The sequence below is a fragment of the Chiloscyllium punctatum genome, chromosome 7, assembly GCF_047496795.1.
Source record: "Chiloscyllium punctatum isolate Juve2018m chromosome 7, sChiPun1.3, whole genome shotgun sequence".
Lineage (NCBI taxonomy): Eukaryota > Metazoa > Chordata > Chondrichthyes > Orectolobiformes > Hemiscylliidae > Chiloscyllium > Chiloscyllium punctatum.
Window position 1 is genome coordinate 81,460,528 of NC_092745.1, and position 18,321 is coordinate 81,478,848.

Genomic DNA, 18,321 nt, shown 5'->3' on the forward strand with positions numbered 1-18,321 from the left:
GCCAATCCACCTAACCTGCACATCTTTGGAGGAAACCAGAGCACCTGGGGGAAACCCATAGACGCAGGGAGAACATGCAAACTCTGTACAGACAGTCACCAAAGAGTGGAATTGGACCTGGGTCTCTGGCACTGTGAGGCAGCAGTGTTAACCACTGAGCAATCAATACTGCCACCTTAAAAACACATGGTAAGTAAACAGCAGATTGAAGGAAACCCTCAATGTAAGTGGCAAAAAAAATTGCAATGTCAAGGTTCCCATACGATACATTAATCCAAATATGATTTACTATATTAATACAGCAATCATGATCAATTTTTAAATTGTAGATAATACAAATTTAACGTATCAAAGAATACTGACATTTAGAAATTGATTACAAAGCATCAACTTTATATATTCCAATCAGAGCATTAATATTACTAATTTCTGTTCAGTTTAATGTAAAAAAAATAGCAATATTATATGAAAAATATAAGATCTAAATATTCTATAACAAAGTCAAATGGAGAGTTTGCTCAACTTTTCCTTTCTGAATTTACACTACTATTAATCATTTATTAAATGGGCTTGTTTGCTCAACCCTTTTCAATTGACGTTCTGCTACAATACTTCGGAATTTGCAGCTCTTTAATGCTTTTTCATTTGAGTAGCAGTTTATTTGATATAAACTGTACATTTTCTGATGGTATAAATATTAGATTTACACTGCATGAAGAATGAATTTGTTTTTGAATTGCTTCTCATCTTTTGCATGCCTGCTGTTTTTAACTCATTTTGCCAATTCGAATCAGATCAGCAACAGGTTAGTGTTTACCACTTCAAAAAACTGGAATAACTGAATGTGTTTGTGGTGATATTTGTAATGGAATCTATGGCTGTGGTATGCTGTGGGTCATAATTCTGGGACCAAAAGGAGGACCTAGCATCACGTGAATGAATCAGGGTGCATGGTGATTTGGGGGACTTTTACAAGCAGTGGACAATTAAAAGCATGTTGTTTGGATTGCATTCTAACTAAGCTTATCAGCTTGCCTTTCTAAGTTTCTGGCCTGATCCTGGAGTTAGGAACCAGGTAACCTCAGCTGTGCATCTAATAGACATGGCTGCCTCTGAGATTGCAAAGAGAAGGACAGAGTGCACCCTTTTTGGGTAGTATTCAAAGGACAGCAAGAGATTTGGAGATGTGTCAGGGTGAGGCAGGCAGGCCCTGGTAATAAAAGGCATGAATCCTACAGTTGTATCATCTAATCTCTTGGGGGTGATCATTTCTGCTGGGAAGGGTTGAGGTGGGGAATAGATTCCCTGGATCATAAAACCTTGGGAAAGGAAGGCCTTTACACAGACTTTGGTGTGCCAGGTAGATTCTCTATTTGTTGTAGGTACTGTTTCAATGTCGTTTAATAGGTGACAGTGGATGTAACATGATGTCAATAGGCCAATTTATTAGCTTACCAATTGTCAACCACCACTTGGTTGAACTGCTGTCATTCCTGCCATGGAAATAGTCAATGGCGTGGGAAGACATTAGGTTTCCCTCACTGTGCCTCCCACTGCTATTTTCTCACCTACACTACTTCCCAATCCATTTCCAAAGGCCAGAATCCCACCCTGTACATCTTAAAACTTGAAAAGTAAAGATGAGTTCCTTACACAATATATTTTATGCCGTGTTCTTCAATATAAATCCGAGATTTTGGTGACAGTAAATATAAATGGTTATTGAAATCAGCAGAGGAGTCGGAATGTTTAAAAATACCAGAGGTTTTCTTCTGTTTCTGGATCTGGGATTACGTGGCTACTTGACACAAGAAAGCCCCACCATTTGTTAGTGAGCAGTGAGCCAACACCACTCAGGAACATGCAGCTCTTCCTCCCATCTGCTTCAAACCCACCAAAATACTGGAGCAGTTTTTCTTTAATCTCAGAAATCTGTCTGAAAATTAATAAGCATTTTCAAACCATGCTGTTCTCTACCTAAAGTCTTTGCTACTTCTTGATCGTCGTGGAATGTCAAATTATCTCCACAACTCTTTTCTCCACTATCAGTCTCTTCTTAAAATTTTGCTCAACTATTATCTCCAGCTCAATGCAAAGAGTTCTGTGTCACTAATCAGAAGATTTGTTATTCAGCTACATCACTACCTTCACTTTGCCCACTAAACTAAACTTCTGTCAAGGTTTGCTGGTCTAGCCACTGTTACCCACATCTCCTGAAAGGATAAACAAAAAAAACTTTCTACTCTTCCTTGCTTTAATCTTTCTGTAGTTTTCTCTTTTCACAATAGCTGGTTAGTTCATGAAACCTTCTGCTCTTCTGATCCTTTTTCCAGTAAGTTGCCGATCACTTAATATTCTTTCCAAATTAGATGATAACATAAATGGTTTTATTCATTGTTATTTTCCAAGTTCCCTTGTAAATCTGCTATCATCAACCCTTTCTCAAAGAATAAACATTTGACCTTTCTTTTGTTGAAAATTATAGCTTCATTTCCAAATTTTCTTTAATCTTCAGCATCTTCAGCCTCCCAAATCCTCAGCCATCCTTCCTGCCCCTCAAAGTTGAACCTTTACACCCTCACCATAGCACAGGAGTAGCTCTAAGCAAAGCCACAAAATCACAAACTCTCTAGGGCTATGACCTTGATGCACTATCGTTCATCATCCTTATCAAGCTAATGCATCCTTTAATGTGGTTGACACGTTATCCCATTTATATAGTGTTGATGCTCAGTTTTATTTCACCAATCTTTCTTTTGAATTCTTCAGTGATTATGTTGGCATATTACCTATTTAACATGAAGTACTAGGGAAACTGCAAATTCAAGACTTTATGTGTTGGCTACTGAAGCTCTCATCCATGTTTTTGTTCCCTCTGCACTCAACTGTTATGATGTTTTCATGGCTGGTATGCCACGTTGCACTTTATGGGAACTCTGCTGCCCATATTGTAACCCTCAGCAAGCCTTTTCCATCTACCATCTCTCTGTGCTTACTGACCTACATTGTCGAAGAGCCCGTCCAATATTGAAATGTAAAATATTTGTCCTCATGTTTTAAACCATCTTGACATTGATTTTCTGAGGCCAGTTCAGCTGAGAAAATACGTGCTTAAAACATATACAAGATTGACTTGTCATGTGAACCTCCTTTTACAACTGCCAGAGGGGTTGAAATTACGTTGGTTGTGTATTCCAAAATTGACTTGATCAGTGATCCATTCCCCACATGAATAAGCCTCCAACTCTGAGAGTTAAATAAATCAGGTGATTGCTACAGATGTCTTGCTAATGAGTGCTGTGAGTTCTTCACACTGTGAAACCATTGTCTTATATGGGTTTTGCACTCAGACTTAGCAGAAAGTATAGCAACACAAATTAGGATTTATTGTTCTATGAGTTAAAGGCACATAAGCTTCTGTGTCTTTATTTAAAGCAAGGTTTGTTTTCAGGTGTTCAGTTCAGGTTCCAGCCAATGGATTAAAAATTATCATTTGACATAAGCATATCTTCATGATAACTTACTCTCATAGACCAGAATTTAGTTAATGTCATCATTGTTTCTTATTTGCTTTAAGTGATGTCAAGTCTGAATCAAACAAAGCAAAATTTCTTGACAGGAATGTAGTGATTGTAATGAGGTCAGCCAGATGACTATCTTAGAATATGAGTTGCCATTTTGCGGCTGTTAATCTGGTCCAATCAGGGAGTCCTGGCTGACAGATATAAACACAAGTGTTAAGAGGTTCTGTTTACCCTTAGACTTGGCTCTGAGGAAGCTGGATCAGTATCAAGGACTCTCCACGTATAAATAAAGGATGGCATAGTGATGGGACACCAGCCTCTGTGGAGTTATTTCAAAGAAGGCCCACCCTCATCAGTATAGGTTGTAGACTCTAATGAATTTGTGCTGGCCCCTTTAGCCCCTAAAGGCCACTGCCCAGCTCAGTTATAAAATAGTGGTCGCTAAGATATTTCTGCTTAATTAATGCAAGAGCTCCTGCTTGAATTTGCTGTCCTTCTTATAATTTTATACTGCCCGCAATTGTACATGACCAGAGAATCATTGAGCAAGGTTTATCCTATTCATTTATCGATGTGCCAATGGTATCCAACCAAACATGAGTTTATTGATGTTTTTTCACAATTCCTTGGAATTATATATAATTCTTGTATATTCAGGAGGATTTTCTTTTGCGGTTACTGTTATTTCACTTCTTCTATGTGTGAGGTGGCAGATTGCTTCTAGCTGTAGCAGTGGAGAACAGACAGCTGCCCATGGGTAGCAGCAGAAGCATATTTTTATGTTTCTAATTTGCTGAGTAGAAAGAATGTAATTGACTGTAATTGCTTGTTCAACCTTGAGGGAAGGATTAAAAATTTAAATCTCTTTCATCTGCCGTAATAACTCTGGATACTAAGAATGTATTGTTATTCTAGTATATCAAACCATTCTTACTATTAACAATAACCATTAGTAAACTTTATGCTGAAAAAGAATTAATGTTATTTCATCCCAGTTCAGGATATTGTTGCACACATCACTCTGGCCGAAAAATCCGAAGTGTAGTCCCACTTGACTGTCAACTTGGCCAGTGGGCACAATGGACAGTGTGTTCGCCTTGTGAAATGAGAAAGGTATGATTTCATATACCAACACAGGTTAACTTTTGATTTAAGGAATTGGCTCATTTGACCTAAAAGACAAGATGTAGATACTTAAACAAAAACAGAAAATGATAGAGAAGAACCAAAGGTCAAACTGCATCTGAGAAAGAATGATGTAAAATTGCATTTTGTGAATTAATCTCTAAACAAAATAAAACTGCAGATACTGGAAATCTGAAACAAAAATGGAAACTGCTGGAGAAACCCAAGCCTGTGGAGACAAAGTTAATGTTTCGGGTCCAGTGGCCGTTCTTCAGAACTTCTGTCTGCTTTCTCTCCACATGTGCTGAGTTTCTTCAACTATTTCTGTTTGTTTGTTATGAATGTTTGCTTCTAAAGCTGAGAAGTTAACATATTTCAAGGCTCCATTGTCACTGTCAAGGTTTCTAGTTCAGATATGATAACATTTCAGTAAAATTGCTTTCACATTGCACTATTCATGTTTTTGAGCCAAAATGCCAAAGTGCTACTGCTGTTTCAACAGTGTAACTTCTTTAGTTACACACTAAACATCCTGCAGTCTCTTAAGTAAGTTTGTGAGTTCAATAGCAATAAAGAGGTTGAGTAGGTTAAGTTTATTTTCATTTGAAAAAAGGAGATTGAGGGGGGACCTGATTGAGATTTACAAAATCATGAAGGATATAGACAGGGTCGATAGAGACAAGCTTTTTCCCAGGGTGAAGGATTCAGTAACGAGAGGTCACACTTTCAAGGTGAGAGGTGGAAAGTTTAAGGGGGATACACATGGTAAGTACTACACACAGAGGTTGGTGGGCGTTTGGAATGCGTTGCCAGCAGAGGTGGTAGAAGCAGGCACAGTAGATTAATTTAAGATGCGTTTGGACAGATGCATGAGTAGGTGGGGAGCAGAGGGATACAGATGCTTAGGAATTGACCGACAGGTTTAGACAGTACATTTGGATCGGCTCAGGATTGGAGGGCCGAAGGGCCTGTTCCTGGGCTGTAAATTTTCTTTGTTCTTTGTTCTAAATCTGTGTACCATCATTGTGTTGCACTGCAGCACCTCATCAAGATTTCTTCAACAGTATCTTCAAAACTTGTAGCATCCACCATTTAGAAGAACAAGTACAGCAGATGCATGGGAACACCACCACCTGCAAAGTCCCCTCCAAATCACACAACATCCCAACATAGAACCATATTACCATAACTTTATTTTGAAAAGCCTGGAACTCCTTCCCCTAACAGAACATGGACTAGAGTGGTTCAACAAAGCAACTCATCACCTCGTTCTCCAGGGCAATTAGAGACAGCCAATAAGTGTTGGCTCCATCAGTGATATTTACATCTCAGAACTGAGTAAAGGAAAAACTACTTGTTTCAGCAGACACAACCCTTCATTCCTGTGGTTTGATGTTGACAATATGTTCAAAATAATTCCAAATGGATGTTTTCTTGATGAACTGTATATTGAAGTGCCCCAGTTGATTACAAATAAGAACTTCTTAGTTATTTTGAAATGTTATTGTGTAAATCAGAATTTGTGTTTAAATATTAAAAACGGAATTAAAAATGGATCCAGGCATGACGAGAAAGGCTCCACGTCAGGCCCATTATTCGTAATTTTTTCGTCTTGGATAGTTTTGTTTTATCTCTTTTCCAAACTAACAGAAAAGGTGAATACAACAACAAAATATCCCATTTTTAAATATCATTAGATTCCTACAATCAAAGCTCATATAAATGGTTACTGTCCATAGCTGTAGCTATAGTAAGACTGTAGCATTTTATATAATAAAATGTAGATGGAAGGGCAAAGCCCATCATACAGGATAGAACCAACATTGGAAAAAATAGAAAAGAAAGCAAGTTAAATAACTTGAAGCAGTTAGCTGAAACCAAACAAGTTGTACATGTTATAGATTGCAAGAAAAGGTAAAATTGAAAGAGGTACAACTGGCTGTTTTAGTTGACCTGAGAAAGAATAAGCTAAAATGAGATACAATGCAATGCACTGACTATAATAGAGGGCTTAAGAATTTCCTGGTCAATTTCTGGACTGGTTTCATAAACTCAGCTAACCTTAAGTAAATATGATTTCAAAAGAGTACTCAAACCATGAGTTAATTAAGTTAATCTATTACAAATGTTATCTTTTTCAAGGAAAATATTTAAGTGAATGTTTTTACTTTGATTAATCAAATATTTAGAGATAGCCCTTATTTACTTCTGCAACCTGGTGACTTGCTGAAAATGTGTCTCTCACATTTTTATAGAAAGAGAGGCTTAAGTATTGTATAATTGTAATTGTTGTCTATCCATTACAACAGTACGATGTTCCCATACTAATGAATAAATTTACAAAAAAAGCCAGCCGGACCTTTGAAAAATAGCAATAAAATAATTTCTGTGTGAGGTATGCACATGCTGTGTGGAATCTTACTGCTCCTTGATGGCAGTATAGAGAATGATTTTGCCATAAGTAAGTCAACAATGGAAGTGACCTACGTGCCATGTAGCAACACTTAGCCAGTAATTCATAAGGGGGGACAGGGAAGTCTCTGTCAGGATTTTCCTGTGTCAAAGTGGCCACCTAGTGAGTGCTAAGCCCAGCAGTTTTGTGGAGGGGACATTCTGGCAGCAGGTGAGTGCATCATTAAAGCTGTAGAATTTCCAATCTCTAGTGACAGTGTCATGGGCTAAAAGGTCTTACCCACAGTCGAAGCATTTTCTTCACAGGGATAATTGCTCTGCTCTGGAGGTCTTTAGCATTAGCCATCAGCACATGTATGTTTTAAGTATATGTCTGAGTGTTCCTGCATTCAATGGAACACCTTGCTGTCTGAGCAGTGCCCATCTCTTCCACTCTACTGTTTACATTCTTAAACTGCAAGCCTTTCAATCGAGCCTGCAGCCTGAGGAACCCACCAGCCATCCATGATTGGACAGGGCTCCTGATGCTATCTCTTAGTCGCCTATCTCTAGGGAGATCTAGCAGGCTAGCAGTACTCACCAGTGAGGGAGACAGACTTGGTTTTGTCCCTGATGGAAGAAGACTTTGATAGGCTGTACAATTTCACACAATAGCTCCATATACCCGTCAGATATCTGGGCTGGGGATTTCCACTTTCTTGGTGAAGGTTGCAGTGAACGTCTTGAAGAGTGAAACATGCCCCACCTCCACCAGTGAGAAAGCTAACCAGATTGGCATCAAATCAAGCGGCACTCAGACACTTAAGTCATGATCCAGAGTGTTTCTCAGCAAATTGGGATCCAGGACTGAAATATGCCATTTGGCTTGAAGCTGCTGTCCAATCAAAGGCAATAACCATTGTGAGTAGCAGCAATATGTCTAAAGCCTGGACTGTTTTTGGCTGCATACCAACACCAGCAAAAAGGGAAGATGCTTATTTTGGGGTGGGTGGTGTAGGGGGAAATGGATTGGGGGGATGGGTTGTCGGAGATGGGTCTTTATGTGGCCCTGCATTGGCCTCCCTCCTCTGTGCACGATTCCTCCAGACTGGGACAAATTGAAACAGTCCACCCAAATCAGTGGTGGGCCACAGTATTTGACCAGTTGTGAACTTGGCCAGTTTTTCTACCTGCCAGAAACAAAGTTAATCAGACTAATGGCAGGTTGGAGCTTTAAGTGGTCATTAATTCACCACTTCAGGGATTTAATTAGTAGTAAAGTGAAACTTAATCATTGAAATGGCAGGAAGGGTGTGATTAGCTCCCTTTTGCCAATTTATTCAAACATTTTCCCTCCCATCCCCTTCCCTATCATTTCTAAGAGGTGCAAAGTAAATCCTTGAAATTAAGGACTATCATTAGAAATCTTCCAATTACTGATTGAGATTCTGGTAAGGGAACAAGGTTCATGACAAATATGGTCAATGCTATCTGGGAGCTGTGAACTCAATAGAATGCAACTAATTTTAGACAGAGCGTAATTATAAGAAAACTCTGCTATTTGCAGAGTTTCCTCAGCAGGCAGAGGGAAATGTGTTTAATTGATTAAAAAGGGTCATTCACATTCAAATTACATTATTTAATTCGAAGATAAAATTGAAGATGAATTATTGGAGTAAATGCAAAATACCATTCAATAGAACATGACTATCAGTTTAACAGTCAGAAAGAAATGTACATGGAATGCTATTTAGTTTTGCAATTGTGGACAAAATGGTACAATATAAAACACAATTGGGATAAAATTACTTTCCAATTGCCTGTTTGTTGTGCTAATGGCTCCATACACCTGTGTATGTAGATGACCCTGATGCAAAATGTCCTGTTTCCATCTTGGCAAATGGGTTAGAACCCAGCCAATTAACATCCACAAAAGGTTTTCAGAGCAGGAAAATCAGGAAGTTCACAATGATTAATACTAGTACTGAGTTTGGACCCCCACTTTCTATATAGCTCCTTCTCTTAATTTACATCTAGACATATGTTAAGCAGCATAAAGGAATCCTCAAATACTTAAAAGGATTATCAGCTTTTAGAGGTTAGTTGCCAGTTTATTTATTCTGGTAACTTTTGGTGCATGGTTCCATAGTTTCAATTTGCAGAAGAGTACAGGGAGGCATGGCAGGGGCTGTTGTTCATTTTTAATGATATCAATGCTTCTACACTAACCAATTATACCCAGACATGAAATTTGACTATAATAGAGGACTGTTACTGACCCCAGTGACAGAAACTGAGGGCAAAGCATCAATACTTTCCATTTGGGTCCCCATCAGATTTTTTACAATATAAGCAGCCAGTTAACTTTGATTCTTGTTATGGTTGGCTTCTGTAGTTTTTTGCATTCAGTTGTTCTTTGCTGCTGACCAACTTCTAAGTTTAGCCAGACTGATTTAGTACTTCTGTTTTAATCAGCTCGCTTCTCTATTTACCATTCCTCTAATATCACCTGCACCTGCAGACCTAACTGTCTCAGTTAGACAAAGATAAAATGAAACATATTTGTGGATATTCTTGGGGTACAGGATAGCATAGTTCTGATAGACACATATTCTAATTAAATAAGTGATGTATGAATATGCTAGAGGACTCTGTATTATTCCACAGTAGGTCTTCTCTTTGTAACCCAACACTCAATCTTAGCCAAAAAGTGTGGCACTGGAAAAGCACAGCAGGTCATGCAGCATCCTGGTGAAGTGCTTATGCCTGAAACATTGACTCTCCTGCTCCTTTGATGTTGCCTGACCTGCTGTGCTTTTTCAGCGCCACACTTTTTGACTCTGATTCTCCAGAATCTACAGTTCTCATTTTCTCCTACAGAATTATAGTCATTTTGCTTTTCTAGAGAACCACTGATTCCAGGTTCTGTGCATGTTGGTGAAGGAGATTTAAAGCACCTGATTATGCCTAACCTTAAAGTGTTCCTTAATTTTCTCTTTATTTACATGACACCATCATTGTGGATTGCGTTTTTGGCAGTTTTTAGTATTAATCCTATCAGACCCTTTGACATCAGTACACAACACTCATTAACCATGAAGCTGCAATGGCAGTTGATACTCTCCTGGTTTTCCCCTGAACTCTGTGGTACAACCAATGGGTGTACCACCATTAGTGGCAGAGCTGCAACAAGCAATCAAGCAAATGGAACAACTGACAAAAGCAACAGCCCAGGCAGTATCCAGCTGAGGACTTAAATGCTGTTTGGATTTTGTTCACACCTAGACTCTACACACTCAACATTTGGATTTGGAGGGAAAAAGTACACCCTCTCATCAACCATCCACTTCAAGAATGTGACAATTTTAACTATCTCAAAGAACTACCCAGGTATTTCCTTTTAAGTAAGTCCTGAAAAGCATGTTCCTGAATTTTTTACTACCTGTTACTGAGAAAATCCTGCCAGATGCATAAGAATATTTCCAAAAGAACCACTCACGTAGTCTTCATTACTACACAAATACAAGCAAAGTGTTGAGAGTAACACTAGGACCCCTTCATTGCATTCATTGACCTGACAAAAGAGTTTAACTCAGTAAATTGTGAAACTCTATGTATTGTACTTTTGAGTACAAGATAATCATCACAATCTTTAAACTGATTGTTGGTAATGTGACTACTATCTTGAGTGAGAGATCTGAGGCTGTGCAATTCAAAATCTGGACCAGGATGAATCAAGGTAGTGTGATGCTCTCTGGTGTGAATATGAAATTTGTAAGCCACCCTTGATCTCTTCAATTTTGTATGCAAGAGCCTTAACCTGTTACTGGATATTGTCAAAACCGAAATCACATACTGATGTAGATCTGGTCAGCAAAATATTCCAATTGTCACTTGCATTGAAGGTGAAACTTGGGAAAATGTTGAGCAATTTCTCTACTTTGGCAGTCACATCTCTCAAAAAGCAACCATTGACGAGGAGATCCTTTAAAAATCAATGGTGTCAGCTCAGCCTTCTACAAAATACAGCAATCTGATTTAGATAGCAAAGGCCTCTGCAAGTCAACACAAATGCTGACAACTTGACGATCATCCAGATAAAACTGCTGGAAACTCAACTGCAATAGACTGGACACTGCATCTCGGTGAGTGGAAAGTATCTCCCTCACTAGATCCAGATTTCAAAACACTAAACACGTCAGTGTTCCAGGAAATGAAAATGCTTCAAAAATGTTCCAAAGCTATCCCCGAAATACAGCAGCATTGATAAAAATGATTGGGAGGAGCTTGCTATCAGTAATTCCAAATGACAACAATTTATCCATCAAGCACATCATGCTTTGATTTCAAAATCCTTAATGGTAAGGCAAGGCTGAAGCAGAGAAAGTAAGAAAAAGAAACAAATCTTACATTGTGGGTTCCACTATCTCATGAAACTTCCTTCCTCATGTACCCAAAGATTTGTGGCTGCCTGTTCATTCACATAAAAAGCTGTGCCAGATCTCACAACACATAGTAAATGTCTTCATCAAATTGCATATGAGCTGGCAATAACCCATATCTTTAAGTCAATCCCTCGAATTCTCATGAGTCAAGATTCATGATTGACCTGCCTCTTGTCTGATTGTAGAGATTACAAGCCCACAAGGTTTCTTTTGATAAGGGTTTGCTCTTGTGACTCCCGAAACAGCAGTTATTTTGACTGCTAGGATGTTACCAGATCCAGCAGTGATCTCATAAAGGAATGTATCACCATTAAAGAGGTAAAGCATCCTTAATGGTTATTAATCCCAGTGTGAGGTACATCTTATCATACTCAGGGCAAATCATCAATCCTTCCTTTTTTTTTATTAAATCACATTTAAATCAAGGTGACCTGGTCCTTCTTGTTTTTCACTTTCCTTTGTTTTTTGCTGATGGCCAACTGCTAAGTTTAGCTGGAGCAGTCTGTACTTCTGTTAAGTGACTCATTTCTCTATCTATCCCTGTCCTAATGACATCTGCAGCTGCAAGGCATAATTGTCTCTCAGATTATACAAGGCTAGTGAAGAGCACAACCAGATCAGCCATTATCTTATTGAAGTAGAAATAATGTGGTCTGTCTGAAATCAGATGACAATGTGTTTTTATATAAACATAGGAATATAACATTTAGGAGAAGGAGTAGGCCATTTTACCCTTCAATGCTGTTATGTCATTCATTAAGCTCATGGCTGATCTGATTGTGAGCTCAAACGTATTTTCCTGTCTGCTCCCGAAATCTTTGGCTCTTTTGTCCTACAGAAATATATGTAATTCAGCTGAGAATAGGTTCAGTAACCCAGCATCTACTGTGCTTTGGGAGACAGAAACAAAATCACCTTATCTTTATCTAAAATGGGATACCTCTTATTCTTAAAGTATGTTTTCTGATTCTAGCCCCTCTTATATCCTCCTGGTAACTTTTATTGCAAATGCTACTTTTAATCTGTCTCCATTGCCATTGCCTTGTTAGTTTGAACTTCATGGATTTCTTGAAAGAAATAAAATTGTGACAGGTTATTGAGGGTGGTGAAAGAGGGTTGATCAGAATTCAGTTATAGATCAGAGGAAATGAGTGAATGAGAGACAAATGGGATGTTAAATGGAGGATTCGCGATGAGGTTTGCATTGTCATCAGTGATTCAGCCCTCCAAATGGCTGTAGCCTCAGCAGTAGCCCTCCTGAAAATGGGCAACATCTTTTCCCCAGGGGAGATCAGAACATACAGGTATGCCTCCCTTCTTCTGTTAGTTCCTGTTGCCTCAGCATGTGTATCATTTAGTCCTGCAAGAGAGGTGGATGAGTTCAATCAATATAGTGCAGTGCATTTGGATAATTTTAACATGGCTGAAAAATGTGTGCTGGATTTGGGTTTAAGCTTGTAACAGTGCGAGGTGTGTAATCACGGACCATAAAAAATTTCGAGTGGGAATCCTAATTTACATTAGAACCAACAAAAGGGAGCAGAAGGCTAATGAAATGAGCTGTTGCAATCACAATGCATCTTCCTTTTGAAGAGCTGCAAGCTGCATTTAAGAAGTATAGGCTAGTTATTATTACTAGGCTCATATGCACAGAAACTCTCTTTTGAGTCTACAGGCACTCTGCACTGCATCTAGCATTGGGCTGCATGTCACTATAATGGAAGTGAGCAGTCGTACAAAGTTTGTGGGTTAAATATACATTGTGATTTCCATGCCTTTACTGGACCTTATTGAATTTCGAATCTAATAGCATGAGATTGGTGGAATACAATTACGTGGAACAAATAAGTGTACAGGCTTTCAAAGGAAAGTTTTCATTAATAACAAAAAGGATAAACCCGAATGTATATGGTGCCTTTAATACCTCACAATGTTTTAAAGTGTTAGTTAACTAATTGATTACAGTTGAAGAACAGTGGCCATTGTCAGGTGGGTGAATGCAATATTTAAACTGCTAATGAATGACTGACTGGATAATTTATTCTTCTAGATGGCATTAATTAAAGGACATAAATTGCCCATAAAATAATGGAACTTACACTTAATCTACTTTTAATAGTACCACGGGATCTTTTCTATCTACCTGAGCAGACATTCATAATGATAATTTTGTGGTTCCTCCCAAGTTGCACTGCTTCAATGATGCACTGAAGTGTCAAATCAGGATCCATGTTTAAGTCTATCGTGGAGATTGAAAACATTGACTCACAACCAAGACTCCTGCCAACTAGATAGGATTATTTAAACAGAGTCCCAGAGACAGTATGTAACTGTTATATTTTCTGATGACACCATAGGAAACTAAGTTTCAAGAGGAAATCTATATTTTGTAGTAAGGACATAACTTATATTAAATATGTAGGTAAGAAAATGGCAGATGGGGCATGATGTGGATAAATAGAAGCTTGTCAATTTGTGTAGAAAGAGTGAAAAACCAGTGTGTGTAGAGAAACTTGGTGAAAGTCTGGGAACTCGGGTCCTGTATTATGAATCTCAGAGACTCAGTATGTAGGTGCAATGACTGATTAGGAAGGCAATGGAATGTTATTGTTTATTACTAATGGAATAAAATATAAGAGTAAGGAGGTTTATGGTAGCTGTACAAGGTGAGATGACATATGGAATACTATGTATAGTTTTAATCTCCTTTATTCTAAAACACTATCATTGATACAGGAGCAGTTCAGAAAAGGTTCACTTGACTCATTCCTGACATGAACAGCTTATCTTATCATGAAAGGTTGAACAATTTAAGCCCTGGATGAATTGGAGTTTAGAAGAGCTAGAGGTAATTTTATTGAAGCATATAAGATCTGAATGGTGTGCTGTTTTATCTTGCAACGGAGTTTTAAACTAGTGAACACAGACGTGGTTTAAGAAAAAATGATCTTCCTTTCAAGACAAGTGTAGAGAATGTTTTTTTTTCTGTCAAAAGGTCATTAGAGTGTGAAATTATTGTACCAAGAGGGGAGTGGAGGCAACATCTTTAAATGTATTAAATGCTGATTTATATAGATTTTTGGCAGATAGAGGAGTGAAGGTTTACGGGGTGTGCGACAGGAAAGTGGAGCCGAGACCATGACTAGATCAGCCTTGGTTTTATTGAGTGGTCTGAAGGGATGAATGACCTCCTCATGCTCCTATGTTTTATGTATTCCTATGACTCCTGAAAGTGTAGTTATCAGATCAAGAATTTTGACTTCCAGAGGTTCTAGCTTAACAAGCCACTCATGATCAGTTTTATGTAGGAATATATATATATATATATATATATATATATATAATGTATATATACATATATATGTTCTAGTGGACTATATTTCATTACTAAATTGGACCGGTCAGGCTTTTGTGCAACATGACAGTGGCCTCAGCAGTCTCCTAGCCAGCTGGCATGGCAAGGTGGATTTTAAACAAAGAGCTCTCAGCTTCCAAGCCTGAAGTGTGATTGTTTCAAATGCTTGGGAACTAAATGCCAACCGGAATGTACCAATTTGCCTGCTGACTTTAGATTAGATTAGATTACTTACAGTGTGGAAACAGGCCCTTCAGCCCAACAAGTCCACACCGCCCCGCTGAAGCACAACCCACCCATACCCCTACATCTACCCCTTACCTAACACTATGGGCAATTTAGCATGGCCAGTTCACCTAACCTGCACATCTTTGGACTGTTGGAGGAAACCGGAGCACCCGGAGGAAACCCACGCAGACACGGGGAGAATGTGCAAACTCCACACAGTCAGTCGCCTGAGGCGGGAATTGAACCCAGGTCTCTGGCACTGTGAGGCAGCAGTACTAACCACTGTGCCACCGTGCCGCCCACTTACTGTAACCATGTGACTGTCTTAATGAGGCCATGACTTAGGCTGCAATCTAGTGGCCATTTCAGGTCAAAATAAAAGTCAGACTGTTGTCTGAATAGTTCCAGGCATAAGTTTAAATTTCACCAGAAATTGGCTAAGTATCAATTTTGGCAAGTTTCATGGAGGGCTTTTCTCGATGAACCCTAGTGAGAGTTCTTAGGCTATACTCTGAAACTTGCCTCATCACCATGCACGAAGGCTGTATGGTGTCCTGTTTATCCTAACTTCCCTCTCTCCAGAGGCAGAAGTACTCACCGCTGCTGGAAGCTCCCAGGATTACCAACATCATCTCCATTTGTGAAGCCAAGCCATGCACCAGGTCAGTCAGAAGCTGCCCTCCATTATGCCCACAGTGGGAGTGGAACCAAAAGCATATATTTCTCAGAGTATATCAATGACATTTAATTGCAAATACAAGTGTATGTTTGTAAACATATGGCTGTTTAAGAACCAAGCCACACAGGTTACCTGTCCTTACTGTCATCCATCCTGGAACCGTACCTAATTCCAAACCCTGGGCTGCTGAGGCATGACCTTCACTCTATCTGCTCCAAGTGGCTGTTGGATAATATTCAACACGCTGGACTGAGAGCAAGTGATGACAGGACCCCCTGACTGAAAGCTATCTTCACCGGTCTGACTGAGGACTACTTTCGTAAAATATTAGAGACATGCTACAGGTGTGCGATGGACATAGAATGGTGCTGTACAGCAACCTGTCCACTCCCTAAACTGATCACTGCTCACAACTATGACAAGCCACCTGACTTGTGTCTGTGCTAAGCAACAAAGCAAGTTAGACATACTGTGATCCTTCAAGCTCTGACTGAGGCAGCAAAATGCAAAAAGGCAAGGAAAGTAATAAGAGAGCAAGTGAAGAACCCTAAGGTGAGTAGGTGCCCGTTCCTACTGCCAGCAGTACAGGTCGTTCTCCTGAAACGTACATTTCGTCAACATGATTTGGCTGTAACGTGATTGGTGAATTTGGGAATGATATATTTAAAACTTGAAGTTTTTAAATCTGTTAGCAATAATGCAATTACATCACCAAAACTTTAAGTGTATTTGTATTGTGCGATTTTTGTATAATACGGGTTGGCACAGGAAGGTAATTACCACGTAATAGCAGAACCACCTGTATGAAAATGAAAGGTAGCAGTGTACTCCAGTGCAGCATTGAACTACAGAAACATATTGTGAGCTTGTAGCAAGGCTGTATGTGCCTGATGTCAATATCCATGGACAGGGATTCTGCTGGTCACTACCCATGGAGTGGACCCTGAGATGTGGGGGACTGCTGTCCAGGATGGAGGCTGAGAGGAGTGAATGGATATCTAGAATCACTGTCCTAGCTCTGACTCTCACATTAAATTGTTGCCATCTAATTTCTATCTGACAGGAGTATAGGAAACTGCATGGAAATGAGGTGTGGTTAGATAATAATGGCATGCTAACAATGCAAATGTTTTCAAATTGGCATCTTGTCACTCAATAGAAATTCTCATCTTGCCATTCACAACTTGACAGCATATTCTTGGCCAAACAGACCTGACCTGGCATTTTGCTGATAGATACCGCAGACCCAAAGGGCAGAATAATCACGAATAATATGCAGAATGAAAATACTATTGAGCACAACACACAAAGGAGAAGAAGAGGAAAGCAGTTTTCTCATTGCAAGAAGATAAATTTGCAAACAAATGTATGGCTAATAATAAGCACAGCAATTCAAACAAGCTACCCAGCGCGATGCAACTTTTTAAGTGTTACAAGAAATAGCAACGAAAGGATGACCTGAACAGACTAGCTGACTTCAATGACTATTGAGAGATTATCAAATGTCAGAAAGCACACTTCAGCCATTACAGGGTTCCTGACGTTATGGTAATCAACAATGACCCTCAATTGATAAATGAAGAATTCAGCAGCAGCTTTAAGGATTGTGAAATTCAATACCATAAATCATCTCTGGACTATTCCTAGTCAAATGGAAAGGTTGAGTGAAAATCCAGCACACACACAAAGCAATTCTCCAGTGGACAAACACACCGCTGAAGGCAAGGAGAGCACTCTAGTGCAAAGACTAATCTCATATCACACTCAAATTACTTCTCCAACAGCAAAAAAATTGGTAAAGCCAGAAGTAGTAACAAGTGTGAGTGACAAAATCAATATGAAAAAAAAACAAACTATCATTTTTACAAGATTGTCAAGTCATTGCCAAGGGTTGATCTTTCAACACTGTCAACAGAATCACTGTCAAGTGAAAGCTTAGGACCCACACAAGGCAATTGTCACCTCAGTAATTTGTGGTAGAAATGAATGAGGGATGCAGATGTAACCAGAATCACATATGTAGGACTGGACAAGCTTTTCCTCAACTGTAGGCAGCTAATCAGGAAGAGATGAGCACATCATCTTCACAGTCCATAGGTTGACCATCAGACCTCCATGTCTACAGTACCACAACAACTCAAATAGATCTATACCAGGTACCACAGCAACAACAAATGAAACAGGAATGACACTCCCATTGAAAGAACATTTTCAGATGACAGCTTTTAACAAAACATGCACGCACCACTGTGAGATAGGCAAGGTTTAAACGCAATAAGGACAATGTTTATGCAGAGACTGATGAAAATAATGTTACTAATACATGAAAGGAATTATGTGTATATTAGGTAACTTGGATAACTCAAAATATACATGAAAATGCATACTTTTTTGTATGAACTGTTATGGGGCCACTTGGGTACGACATGGGCTAACCTATAAATCCATATGAAGTTTCTGCTGGGGTTAGAATGGAATTAGAGAGTTATAGTTGAGTTAATAAACAATAGGCAGATAAATAATTTAAGAGTAATTTTCATTTATTCTTAATCAAGAAAGTAGTCAGCTTAAAAG

The 18,321-nt window shown here is 39.0% G+C and overlaps 1 protein-coding gene across 1 annotated transcript in view; it reads left to right on the plus strand.

Annotated features, from left to right (window-relative positions):
- Positions 1 to 597: 597 nt before the first annotated feature.
- LOC140479870 (complement component C8 alpha chain-like) overlaps positions 598 to 18,321 on the plus strand; it is a 51,006-nt gene continuing 33,282 nt past the window's right edge. The window contains exons 1-2 of the mRNA XM_072574199.1: positions 598 to 805; positions 4,520 to 4,637. Coding sequence (XP_072430300.1) covers positions 720 to 805; positions 4,520 to 4,637 — 204 coding nt within the window. The 5' untranslated portion in view covers positions 598 to 719. The remainder of the gene's footprint in view (positions 806 to 4,519; positions 4,638 to 18,321) is intronic.